Raw genomic sequence first — 12,594 nt, forward strand, 5'->3', positions numbered from 1 at the left:
GCAGCACTGGCACTAACGACGCCCTGTGGGCGCGATGCCAGGCTCTCATTAACAACCAGGGCCCACACTCCCTCACCCTCAACCGTCTCCCCTCAACGGCCGCCCTCCGCAGCCCTCACCCTGGCCGCGCCGTGCCCATAGCCGGCCTCCAGGGCCCAGCCCTCCAGCCCAGGCAAGCCCCGTGAGTAAGGCCCCCTACACAGGTGCTGAGCCCCCTGGGGGCCTGCCTGTTTGCCCCCCAGCCCTGGGCCCTGCTAGTGCCTGGTGCTGCACTGGAAATAATGAATAGTGGCAGGTACAGTGAGAACAGAGTGTTGTGACACCCCCCCCCCCCCCCTCCACACCCCCAAGTTAGGTTAGTGGCTACGAGGCTCAGGCAGGCTGTACACTTACACATATGCTCATACTGATACACAGCGCCCCACATCCACAAACACCCAGATCCATTAACATTCTTGTTTTTGCCATATGGTCCACAGCACAATGGCGTGTCTCTCATTTAATATGTGTTTTGTTCACTGCAAGAATAGAACTAAGATTTGAATCAGTTGAAAAATGTAATACATTGTATAATTTTCAGTACATTTCTACATACATGTTTTACATACAAGCACTGTTATTTCTCTGTCCACAGATTGAGCATCAGTCATATGCAAAAATCATGCAATTTATCCCGCTGACTTGTACAGTCTGAAGAACACAGAGAAGAAATACTCTGTTCTGCTGAATCTGTCCTGGAAAGTCTCACATCAAACCTTTTATTCACCAACAGCAGCACAGTGAGACTCCTATCTCAGCCATGTCTAAAGAGGACCATGGCTGTAAGGTCATGTCAGCCTGCAAACACAAGGAGCGCAAGCCCAAGAAGCCCCACTACATTCCTCGGCCTTGGGGCAAACCCTACAACTACAAATGCTTTCAGTGTCCCTTCACCTGCATGGAGAAATCCCACCTGTACAATCACATGAAGTACAGCCTCTGCAAGAACTCCCTGTCCCTGCTCATCGAGTCCGACTGGCCTTACAAGAAAGGAAACATCCTGCACCCGGACCAGCTCAGGCCTCTCCAACAGGCACAGGGGCTCCGCGGGGCCGGGAAAGAGGAGCTGGGGCCTGGGACAGGGCCAGAGGAGAGGCCCCGGGCACGGAGACCCCTGGAGGAGGAAGGAGAGGAAGGGGAGAGTCAGGGAGGAGATGAAGAGGAGGAGGAGGAGGGAGACGGGGCGGAAGTCGTTGGCATGACCAGAGAGGCCTCCAACAACGGCGGCAGGGAGTCCTCGTCTGAAGGGGTGACCAGGAAGGCCAAGCGGGCCGAGTCGGAGATGCTGATGGCCGACATGTTCTCCCTGGAGGACCAGCTCCTGAGGGCTCGCTCGGTGGAGGTAGAGGCCCAGCTGAAGCATTACAAGCTGTCCAAGACCAGTCTGACGGCTCCCGGACTCCTGTCAGAACAGTGGAGGCTACTGGCCACCAGCCACACTAAGGCCAAGGCCGAGGTGGCCCAGCCTCGAGTGGGCAGCTCCATCCCCTGCTACCCTCCTCCCCCCAGCCTGGCCGACTACCCGGATCCCCCCGGGCTCAACCTGTCTGTCCTCGGGGTGGGCTACCCGCTCACCCCTGGCCTGTTCTCCTACGTCAACTCAGGCCTCCCCACCTCTGCCACCGCTCTCGCGGCCCAGACCCACGCCCAACTCGCTCAGCTTCCCCTCCTGGCTTCGGCCGCTCAGCTCATGCACCCAGCCTCCACTGCACACCCCCACGCAGACAGGACCCTCCTGCCACCTCGATTCTACTACCCCTTCCTCTGCGAGCACACCTTTGAGAGTGGAGCAGCATCCGCACAGAGCGAGGCCAACAAGGGCCTCAAGACCTCCACCAACGGCCTGGAGTCCAGCCACCCCAGCTTTCAGCCCAAAGTCAACCTGTGGAAGGTGCCTGCCCTGCGGCCGAACCCAACTCCCGCCTCCCCTGCTGCCTGGGCGCCCCACCAGAGAGAGTCTCCAGACCCCGGCTACAGGGCGGGGGCCAAGCTCCAAGAGGCAGCCAAGGAGGGGAAAGCAGGCTGGGGCCTGAAGAGGACAGGGGCCTCCTCGGGGATCCGCGAGGCCCCTGTGGAGAAGAAGCCGGCGCTGGGGTTTACCCTGGACTTCCTGAAGAACATCCAGAACAACACGTCTATCGCCGTGGCAACGGACAAGCTTCTTCTCCACAGCAGGTGAGATATTTTCTATTCGTTGAGATCACATGTTCGCATAACGCCACCCCCCAAAAGGCGATTTTATCACGTATTCTTGTTTTTATTCACTTTCGTTTTCAAACCTTAAGATGTGAAACCGTTTCAAAATAACTCAAATTAATTTGCGTCCTGTTCTCTTCGCAGTTTCCATCGTGCTCAGCCTCAGTCCCGTCAGCTCGACCAGTGGTATTCAGACCCCCCTGCCAGCCCCAACAGTGGGTCCTCCTCCCCTCCCCAATGCAGCCGACCCAACAGCCAGGACTCTACCACGGGCCGAGGGACGGGGGACGCAGCCTCCCAGTCGGCCGCAGCTCTCCTCAGCGACCTGTCCAAGGCTCTGCAGGAGTACCAGGAGGCTGAACGCAAGATCTCCCACCTGGAGAGAGAGGACACCCCTGCTCAGGGCCACCTGTGGGAACACCTGAGCAAAATACGCAGTGAACTATCCCACATCCACCAGGCGCTGGAGAAGACAGCCCGCCAGAGTGAAGGACCCCTGGACCTGTCGGTCAAGAAAGACCCGGCCGCGACAGAGGCGGCTGCCGTCGGCGACCAGGTTGCCACGAGAGACGGGAGCTTCCACGGCAACGCCACTTCGGAAACGGAGGAGGAGGACGAAGAGGTGGACGAGGAGAAAGAGGCGAACGACGAGGAGAACGAGAAGAAAGCCATGAAGGCCTCGCTGGAGAGCCGCAAGCAGTCGTTAGACATGCTGATCAAGATGAGCCAGGCGGGAGTGTCGGTGGTGAAGACGGAGATTCTGTCTCCGGGGGTTTTGAGTCTGAGGACCGGTCCAGCCGAGGCCTTGTGGCCCGGAAGAACCACCAAGTGTGAGGCAGACTCCAGCGTGCCACTCTGCCCCGACGGAAGGCCCGTGGTCTTTACTGACATTCCCTCTTCTGCCGCCAAAACCCAGAGGAGGCCGCCCTCCATACAGCGACTGGAACCGCAGTGTTCACTGAGCCCTCTGACCGCAACGGACTCTTAAACAATCATTTATTTTAATTAATGCTCAGGCAACTGTGTTACCATTACTTTTAAAATTTCTCTCACAAAACAGACTCAACTGTCACAATTATGTCGATGCTTAGCACCTTATGAGTAAAAGAATGGATCAGAAGAGAAAAGAAATAAGACAAAGAAGTCGTAATAATGCACTAAAACAGCAAGTTCTGCTTTTTTGAGGTGTTAATTGTTGAGGATTCTCTGGCAAACTAAAAACAATCTTAGCCAGTGCTGGAACCTTAACAAAAAATAAATAAATATGTACTTGCACTTAATATTTAAGCTTCATAAAAAATGTGAGAAACTGCTGATAGAAAATCTTTTGATGTACATAATGTAATTTTCTTCATCAGTGTAAGTAAAATGAATTCATAAGTAAACGTTATGTTTTATATGGAAATGTGTTGTTGAATTGTATTATTGTGAGTTTGATTAAAACAGTGCACAGTACACCATTGTAAGAAATGCACACGTATTTGAATAAACAAAGATATTACAAAACCATGCTGCTGCCCTCAACATTTTTAGCCGCATATTACATACACAAAAGAACTTTGAATAAATATACTTGACATTTTGAGTGACTTCCTGCTTAGTGGATAAACATGGATTGAAAGTCCAACTCTGATATTAGGTTACACTGTAACAATAAAGTGTCTAAAAAAGCAAAGTGCTTTTGTAGAGGGTTATACATTATGGATTATACAAGTTTTGATAATACAGCTGTAGGGCAGCTTATACACGGGCATGGCCTCTTCTCACATGGTAGGGTGTGTGTGTGGTGTGTTTGTATGTTGTGTGTGTGTTATGTATGTATGGTGTGTGTGTGTGTGAGGTGTGTGTGGTGTGTGTATGTGTGAGGTGTGTATGTTGTGTGTATCTGAGGTGTGTGTGGTGTGTGTATGTGTGAGGTGTGTGTGGTGTGTGTATGTGAGGTGTGTGTGGTGTGTGCATGTGAGGTGTGTGTGGTGCGTGTATCTGAGGTGTGTATGGTGTGTGTATCTGAGGTGTGTGTGGTGTGTGTATGTGAGGTGTGTGTGATGTGTGCATGTGAGGTGTGTGTGTGTGGTGTGACAGGGCTAAAGGTGATGTAGCTCCCTGAGCTAAAACAGGGTCACCTGTGCCTGGTTCACAGCCCTCCTCCAAAGGTCAGGGCTGTAAGGCAAGGAGCTCCAGATTGGCAGGGGAGAGGAGTGCCTCTCAGCCCCCAGGGACGGTGGACTTCACTGGGCCGCCCTGCTCTCCCTGGTCCCCTCCGCACCCTCACACCCAGCCATGGCAGCAAAGGTCAACTGCCAGAGCTACTAACAGCGCCTAAAATTGTGAATGGTTTGGTTGTGATGAAGAGGTCAAAGATGCTTGTCTGTTCTCTTTACTCTATGGGTTAGTTATGTAAACAAGTGTCACTTTAATCATGTTAGTTCACCTGCTAACATTAATTAATACATTCCTACCACCATGTTATTTTCTCACCCTACCAGGAGGACATTTGTTGCATATTTTTCTTTCATGTCTGTGACTATTACAAAATTTGTGTTAAAAAATTTGAAACAGACTTTGTTTAATGAACAATTCAAACAACACAACATCAATTAACGAACAACTATCTCGAGCTTTGTGATTACAGGAAGACAGGTTTGTTGGCCTATAGCGCCCTCGTGTGGACATAAATACATAACAGCAGCCTCAGCTGGTCCAATCCTTCGTTGTTATTCACATGTTCAGATCAGATTCTGCGACACCATGATGGACTCTTATAATGATGGTGTTAGGGATAATTACCCATCAATGCATGCTAAGTAAAATGCTAACCCTAACCCTTTGGTCATTTAATCCAAAACACACATGCTAACCCCTTTGGTCATTTACCCCAAAACACATATGCTAATCCCTTTGGTCATTTTATCCAAAACACACATGCTAACCCCTTTGGTCATTTAATCCAAACACACTAGCTAACCCCTTTGGTCATTTCATCCAAAACACACATGCTAACCCCTTTAGTCATTTTATCCAAAACAACCACACTAACCCCTTTGGTCATTTCATCCAAAACACACATGCTAACCCCTTTGGTCATTTTATCCCAAACACCCATACTAACCCCTTTGGTCATTTTACCCAAAAAACACATGCTAACCCCTTTGGTAATTTCATCCAAAACACACATACTAACCCCTTTGGTCAATATATCAGAAACACACATGCTAAACCCTTTGGTAATTTCATCCAAAACACACATGCTAAGCCCTTTGGTCATTTACCCCAAAACACACATGCTAACCCCTTTGGTCATTTACCCCAAAACACACATGCTAACCCCTTTGGTCATTTCATCCAAAACACATATGCTGAGCCCTTTGGTCATTTACCCCAAAACACACATGCTAACCCCTTTGGTCATTTTATCCCAAACACCCATACTAACCCCTTTGGTCAGTTCATCCCAAACACACATACTAACCCCTTTGGTCAGTTCATCCCAAACACACATGCTAACCCCTTTGGTCATTTCATCCAAAACACACATACTAACCCCTTTGGTCATTTTACCCAAAACACACATGCTAACCCCTTTGGTCATTTCATCCAAAACACACATGCTAAGCCCTTTGGTCATTTACCCCCAAACACACATGCTAACCCCTTTGGTCATTTCATCCAAAACACATATGCTGACCCCTTTGGTCAGTTGATCCAAAACACACATGCTAACCCCTTTGGTCAGTTCGTCCCAAACACACATGCTAACCCCTTTGGTCATTTCATCCAAAACACACATTACAGTAACACAGTATTTGTCCTTTGTTGCTTCCCACCTCTGACGTGGACCTGTCCCAGATAATGGCCAACATGCAAAAACACTGTAGTGAAAGTATGGGAGCTGCCCAGATAACAGAACAGCCCTGTCTCCACCACAGCAGCTGTTTGGTCAGACTGAACTGAAATACAAAGTTCGGTGAGGATGGATCGTCTAAAAGATACTCTCTCCAAGGCTGTCTTCACCCCCTCTTCTCTGACGTCTTCCAGGGGAGGTCTCCACATGTCTCAGATCTTGCTGTGTCTGGTCACCTTCCTCCTGGCCGCCATCCAGGGAGAGACCCAACACACCTACTGGAACTACGCCCTGTTCGTCTGGGCCTTCTGTCCTCTCCTGACCCTCTTCGTCACCATCATCGAGATGTTCGCCCTCCATATCCTGCTGGGTTTCTGCATGGACTGGGATGACTTCACCACGGGCGTGGCAATGTCCTCCGCCCTCATGACTCTGTCCATCTTCATCATCTACGCCAACTTCTACGCCTGCCGCGTCTGTTTCTATTCCTGGGTGGTCAGCGGCTTCGCTCTCCTCTGCGGCGTTTTGTATGCCCTCGAGGTGATCAAGGACAAGTTCCTGGACAAGAAGACAGGCAGCTACCTGGCAGCTCTGCCTGGCTTCTGGAAGGTGCTGGAAGCTTTTGTCAGCTGTATTATTTTTGTCTCTTTTACAGGCTACGACGGGAGACTGACTCTGATCCTGTGCCTCATAGCTTACATCATTCCCTTCCCCATCATTCCTTTAATCATTGCTACAAACATCCTAAAACCCCTCAAGAGCTGTATGCCGTTTAACATAGACCGCTTTACTTTTATATTCTTAATCATATCGGTGTTGCTTTATTGCTGCACTGCACTTGCCTATCCAATCTACATCTTCCGGAACAACCCTCGACCCAATGACTGTCCAGGCAGCTTCTGCATATGGGCTATTCAGTTTATTGTGGCCTTCATGACATATGTTAACCTGATTTTTTTCATAATAGACCTGGTTTTTACCTTGCTAGGAATATGTGGTTTTAAACGAACATAGTTTAAAACTTATGTATAATGCTGACCTCTTTGGTTGTGGGAATGTTTTAATTTATTTTTTGTTCAATAAATATGTTAACAAAGAATACTTGTCATCTTTTGTTGAAAAATAAGATACTTGCTGGCCGAAGAGCAGCTTTCAAAAGGAATTCTAAGCGCTGATTTTTCATCAAGACATTTTTGTAGAAAATTATGTTTGTCCTTCTGGCTTTAGTGAGTCATCAAATCAAAATAAAAAAATCTAATCAAAATTGATTTGTATATCCCTTTTTACAAGCAATGTCACAGAGGGCTTCACATACGCCCATGGAATTGCCCATCAACCAACCTAAAACTCAAGGAAGACAAGGAAAAACTCCCAGAAAAACTAACTAGAGGAGAACAAATGGAAGAACCCTTGGGAGGAGCAATTCAGTTCGAGATTTGAATTTCAAAAACAAGGAGTGGCTTGTAGTTTATAGAATCCACCATTGACGTCTGGTTACGCCTTTCAGGAATAACTTTCAACTCCAGAGACATCTTTGGCAGAAATTGAAGAATTCTCATGGTAGTGCTTACAAGGAAAGTCTCGCAAACTTGTCAACTACCCGGAAAGAAAACCTTACAGCAACCGACACAATTCACAAAGTTGATTGAATTTAGACCGTGAAGATGTGTGGTCCATTCAAGTCCTTGCGCAACTGTCTGAAGCTGGTGGAGATCGTCTTCAGCGCTTTGGCATTCATCATTGTCCTCTTCAGAGGCCGGATGGTGAATCCCTATGGCGTCTGGTGTGAGTTTGTCTGGGTGTTCTGTGTCGTCGTTCCTTTGGTCATCTTTGTGATGGAGCTCATGCTTTGGAACATATTGCTGGCTCTGTTTCTGCCCCCCTGGGACGACCTGACGTGCGGGCTCACCATGCTGTGCACCCTCATGATCACCTCGGCCACGATCGTCTACGCCGTGATCTTCGCCTGCCCCTCCTGCATCATCAGTATCCTCTGTGTCATCTTCTCCTTGATTGCTACGCTGGCTTTCCTGGTGGACGCTGTGATGTACAAGATAAAGTGTCCTCGGGGGTTTCTGTCCAACTGCAGGGGCGTCCTCAGGTTCACCGAGGCGTTCGTGGCGTGCGTCGTCCTCACCGCCGCCACCAATTACTTCGTGCACGTGGAGAGGAGATTCCATCATCCGGCGATGGTGCTTTGCGTTGTGGTTTACGTGGTCTGCCTGCTTGTGACTGTGGTAGTTATTCTTCTTCATCTTCTTAAGCTGTTGAGATGCCTGCTGACGTTCGGGATGGAGATTATGGAACTTGGGTTTAACGTCGTCGCTGTGTTGTTCTACGTGATTGCTGTGATTCTCTGGTCCATCTATAGTTACAGGTATTATCAGACTCACGACCCGCTTTTCTGTCGTGACTTCTGTCGTGACATCTACAAAGACATGATTGTGGTTCTGATAGGGTCCATTGTCAATCTGGTGCTCTACATTGTGGACTTGGTTCTATCCATCTTGGCTAAACTCAAAGCTTGAACAGGCTGCAATTATATTTAATTGTATGTGTTACCTCTGTTTATTTGGCCGTACCTGCGTACACAGAGTAACTTGAGCATTTGGATTTCTTTCAGGATTTATCAAGTTAATTGAATTGAGTCTCATCTTGGCTAAATCTGAATTCTGAGTATATTGTCACTTACTAGATAAACTAAGTGTTATGAAAATTCACTGATATTCATATTTTACAAATGTTGGAATAAAAAAATACCTATATGATCAGTAGGCTCAAGATCCACTTGTCCCGGGAGTACAACGGTATAGGAATGATTGGCTGGACCTGATGTTTCCTCCAGGATCACAATGACTCTCATTGAGAGACTTGATGCTCTTGTTGGTTAGTTGTAACTACCTTAAAACTATTGTACTCGCTATGAAATATATTTTGTTGCTTGCTTTTTTCCACAGGTACACTATCGAACTTTGAGGTTCATTTTGTTTAATTGTAACTTGTTTAACTGCATGCTCTTATGGTTCTTCCCTTTGGACGTATTTGGTTTTTCACAATGTATGCTTCATGTTTTGGCTGCTTGCAATGTTTGGGGCTACCTCGTTGTTATGATCAGTGACCTATGCATTTTTGTAAAGCTCTCTTTTGGAAGTCACTTTGGATAAAAGCGTCTGCTAAATGCATACATGTAAATGTAGTTTTAAGTTATGGAAACATATCAAATGGTTGATACTGTATCGCATGGTCAAACAGGCCTTTAAACAATTTCATACAAGTGATAGTATGCAAATAACTGAACACGTGCTTCATACTCTAGAATAAACACAATGGTTTTAATGAGTGAACCAGTAAGTTCAGTTGAATGTAGCCATCCATGGAAATGAACTAAGATAGCTGATGCAAATGTTTACTGTATTTACCAAAGGAGCACACAATGCCTAGCCTACTGATGACTGTTTATAAAACATGCTTTACATTAAGACAAGGGCGATACGTTATGCCTTGAGTCATTTGTCCCTTGCCAGGCCATCTTTGAAAAGAAGATGTTGTTGGATAAATGGTAAAAAAATATATAATGTAGTATTATTGTATTACAAAATCACAGTGTAGTGAACTGTTTGAGGGCTTGTTAATGTATATCAGAGAAACTCGGTTTGAACGTTGGACTAATTGCTCAACATATCTCAGCTCTCCTCTGGTTCTTCAAACTGGGCGGTCTCTAGAAGCCCCTGGAAGCAGAAGTAGTGGGAGTTGCTGTACACAGGCGGTTTGTTGGGACAGGACCCAACCATTTCTGGTTTCAGTGAGGCAAAGGGGTTGGGCCCACTGCCTTTCAAGTCCATCTCCAACTCCAACAGGATCTGCAGTGAGTAGGTCATCTCTGTCTCACTGTGGGAGGGAAGAGGAGGGAAACAAGGAGTTTCACGTAAACACAAGACAGAAACACAGAAGTGACTGAGAGAATGTGTGAGTGAAATGAACACATTAATACATTGCATGATTTTTAAGTAAAATGAGCTTTGCTGTGCATTGCAAAGGATTGGACAGTAGACAGCTGACATGTTTAGGTAATGGTGGAGATAAGGTGTTTGTTGTGATCATGTAGAGAGAAATACCATACTGTTGGGTATACAAGACTCTTACTTTAGAGCAGTGAAGAAGGAGGGGATCTCATAATCTCTTAGGAGCAACAGTGTCGGTAACCACCCCTCATCCAGGCCTTGGCTTGCATCAAAACCTGTAGGACAAAGGAAATCAAAACAGCTTAGGCCAGATAAGACACATAACGAATTAACCCCTCGTTAACAAGTCAAGAAGAATTATACTTGTTTGTGTATGACTTTCAGTTTCAGAGCTGCAAGATACATGACAGAGCTTCTCACCTGGGTGAAAGCCAACCACCAGATCAGGTTTGGCCGCTCTCTCTTTCTCCACCAGGTCCTCCCAGAACTGGTGGTAGAGGCCCTTGTAGGCGCTGATGAAGACTCTCTGTCTGGGCCCGAACGCCGTGAGAGGAGGCCTCATAATGGGGCCTTCCACCACCTCCGGCCCCACCATCACCACCTCCAGACCCTGGTGCCCAGGGAACATGCGGTTGAGCTCGTCGTAGTCTGTTAATCTGGCCCCCGTCGTCTCACTCTGGCCTGCTCCTACCAGGTGGATGGTGAGGGGTCTGGAGTAAGGGTTCAGGCCAAACAGTCTCAGCCCTAAGGCAATGCTGAGTGGCCTGGAAAAGAACTCGCTTGAGACTCTCCACAGCGACTGCCTCAGGTCGTCGTCCTCTGGTCTGGGCCTTCCGGCGTTGTTCCACAAGTCTGTCATGTTAGCACCAGCCATGATGGCGTCCTGACGAGGGGTGAGGTCCCCTTGCATGGCCAGCCAGTCGTCCCAGGTTTTGACCTCGGACTGCGGGCGTGACCACTTCTCAGTGGGGAACGGGAGGTCTCCTTGTCGTTGAGAAGAAAAGACAGAAAAGGGAAGCTTTTATCAGTTGAACTAAAGTTTTAATTTATATTTAACAAATTGTATTTGAGCTGATCAGAAAAGAACAGATGGTAAAACTATTGGATCACCAATTGAGCCTTGTAGCATTAAAGCTTTTAACCTTTGGCCCTTCACCTTTAAACACTAGCCAGTCCACAAATCTGTCAATGGTCATGAGGCGCAGCTGTGAGCAAAACTTCTTGTGCTTGGGCCAGTCAGTCTTCTGACATTGTTTGCAACAGTAATACACATTTAGACATCTGCAATGTAGGGAGAGAGAGAGAACAGAGGGAATAGAAAGGAATTAACAGAAAGAAATGCTTCTAATTGAAGCACCTCGTTGGTATACAACTGTACGTATGAAACATGAACATTGAACAGGGTTGTTCTTCTATTGCACTGCACCTCACACAACGCTTCAGAGTCTGTGTGTTTGAAAGTTGACAAGGCTTCGTTTCACAGTTAGCACAGAACCTGTACGATTCCTCCATCTTCTCAAACATCTCTTTCTGAGTTCGGAAGGCCATGGGTTTGCCTTTAGACTCTGGGGCAGCCCTACAGTAGTGAGAGAGGGGGAGGGAGGGAGGGAGGGAGGGAGGGAGGGAGGGAGGGAGGGAGGGAGGGAGGGAGGGAGGGAGGGAGGGAGGGAGGGAGGGAGGGAGGGAGGGAGAGAGAGAGAGAGAAAGAGAGAGAGAGAGAGAGAGAGAGAGAGAGAGAGAGAGAGAGAGAGAGAGAGAGAGAGAGAGAGAGAGATATGCCGGTAGGAGTGGGTTGTAGTAGCTCCTTACAAACAATATACATATTTATTGTGTTTTAAATTAATTTGGATGAAACATTTCATACATGCTCATATTTATTTCTCTACACGTCTGACGTGACCAGTTACTGGCTATTTTAAGACCTGTCCTTTAAATCATGTCTATTCTTAGCTTACAACATGTGTCCGCCATATATAGAGGAGAAATAAGGAGAACATGGAATTACTACAATGTCACAAATGAGACTTAATCCAAATCAAATGTATTTAATAAAACTGTATGATTTCATCACCAACAAATGTCCTGTAAAAAAATACATGCTTTTTTACATCTCGTGGCTTCAGGACTCGAAAGGTAACCGTTCTATAAGGGTATAATGTTAACAGAGGTATCTCAAAAGTTTTGCCGTTACATATGACTATGACATGCTTATTTAAATAAAATAGTTTCTACTCTTGCGACTTTAAAGGTCCATGCCTCCCGATTTAGAAGGCTGTCCCTAACATACGTCTTCAAACGTTTTATTAGGTAGACATTCAAATACTTTACGTCGGCATGCAAATAAGGCCGGCCAATGTTGCCTATTAAAACTTCAAAAGCGGCTTACCTCTGGGATTCCGTCATTCGGATTTCTTTGGTGACAAGCGTTGTTGAATGATTCTCTTTGCGTGGGGTACTTAGATTCGGATCGTCAACTGGAGGCTCCGAGTTTATACCACCTGTGCGCCCCCTTCTAGAACTGTCTGACATGTCGAGACCATTCCCGAGATTTCAGGT

The 12,594-nt window shown here is 47.2% G+C and overlaps 4 protein-coding genes across 5 annotated transcripts; 3 read left to right on the plus strand and 1 right to left on the minus strand.

Annotated features, from left to right (window-relative positions):
* The first annotated feature begins 742 nt into the window (after positions 1–742).
* Positions 743–3,282, plus strand: prr35 (proline rich 35). Of its 2 annotated transcripts, none has more exons than XM_084670740.1 (2): positions 743–2,214; positions 2,380–3,282. In XM_084670740.1, exons 1-2 carry the CDS (start codon positions 800–802, stop codon positions 3,221–3,223), a joined length of 2,259 nt encoding a protein of 752 aa, XP_084526866.1. In that variant the 5' UTR covers positions 743–799; the 3' UTR covers positions 3,224–3,282. The 2 variants fall into 2 exon arrangements, with proteins under 2 accessions (XP_084526866.1, XP_084526867.1); XM_084670741.1 differs by having other exon boundaries at positions 743–2,172.
* A 2,923-nt stretch (positions 3,283–6,205) lies between these two features.
* Positions 6,206–7,090, plus strand: LOC146259486 (myeloid-associated differentiation marker-like protein 2). The gene has a single exon (XM_084669372.1). The coding sequence runs from the start codon at positions 6,206–6,208 to the stop codon at positions 7,088–7,090; it is 885 nt and encodes a 294-aa protein (XP_084525498.1).
* Positions 7,091–7,740: 650 nt separating this feature from the next.
* LOC146259487 (myeloid-associated differentiation marker homolog) lies at positions 7,741–8,604 on the plus strand. The gene has a single exon (XM_084670432.1). The coding sequence runs from the start codon at positions 7,741–7,743 to the stop codon at positions 8,602–8,604; it is 864 nt and encodes a 287-aa protein (XP_084526558.1).
* A 783-nt stretch (positions 8,605–9,387) lies between these two features.
* On the minus strand, positions 9,388–12,588 carry LOC146259488 (putative protein MSS51 homolog, mitochondrial). The gene is made up of 6 exons (XM_084670219.1): positions 12,425–12,588; positions 11,465–11,614; positions 11,195–11,319; positions 10,459–11,022; positions 10,220–10,313; positions 9,388–9,964 (listed from the first exon to the last, which is right to left on the minus strand). Exons 1-6 carry the CDS (start codon positions 12,565–12,567, stop codon positions 9,760–9,762), a joined length of 1,281 nt encoding a protein of 426 aa, XP_084526345.1. The 5' UTR covers positions 12,568–12,588; the 3' UTR covers positions 9,388–9,759.
* Positions 12,589–12,594: the final 6 nt, after the last annotated feature.

Source organism: Hypomesus nipponensis, chromosome 13, assembly GCF_054491055.1.
Source record: "Hypomesus nipponensis isolate SF chromosome 13, ASM5449105v1, whole genome shotgun sequence".
Lineage (NCBI taxonomy): Eukaryota > Metazoa > Chordata > Actinopteri > Osmeriformes > Osmeridae > Hypomesus > Hypomesus nipponensis.

What these genes read in the sequence shown, in the direction of transcription:
- LOC146259488 (XM_084670219.1), bottom strand. Translation starts at nt 12,567, where the DNA reads ATGTCAGACAGTTCTAGAAGGGGGCGCACAGGTGGTATAAACTCGGAG. An exon ending in ACTCTGAAGCGTTGTGTGAG is followed by an intron (nt 11,320 to 11,464) that starts GTGCAGTGCAAT and finishes CCTACATTGCAG; the next exon opens with ATGTCTAAATGTGTATTACT. An exon ending in GGTGGTTGGCTTTCACCCAG is followed by an intron (nt 10,314 to 10,458) that starts GTGAGAAGCTCT and finishes TTTGTCCTACAG; the next exon opens with GTTTTGATGCAAGCCAAGGC.
- LOC146259487 (XM_084670432.1), top strand. Translation starts at nt 7,741, where the DNA reads ATGTGTGGTCCATTCAAGTCCTTGCGCAACTGTCTGAAGCTGGTGGAG.
- prr35 (XM_084670740.1), top strand. Translation starts at nt 800, where the DNA reads ATGTCTAAAGAGGACCATGGCTGTAAGGTCATGTCAGCCTGCAAACAC. An exon ending in AAGCTTCTTCTCCACAGCAG is followed by an intron (nt 2,215 to 2,379) that starts GTGAGATATTTT and finishes TTCTCTTCGCAG; the next exon opens with TTTCCATCGTGCTCAGCCTC.
- LOC146259486 (XM_084669372.1), top strand. Translation starts at nt 6,206, where the DNA reads ATGGATCGTCTAAAAGATACTCTCTCCAAGGCTGTCTTCACCCCCTCT.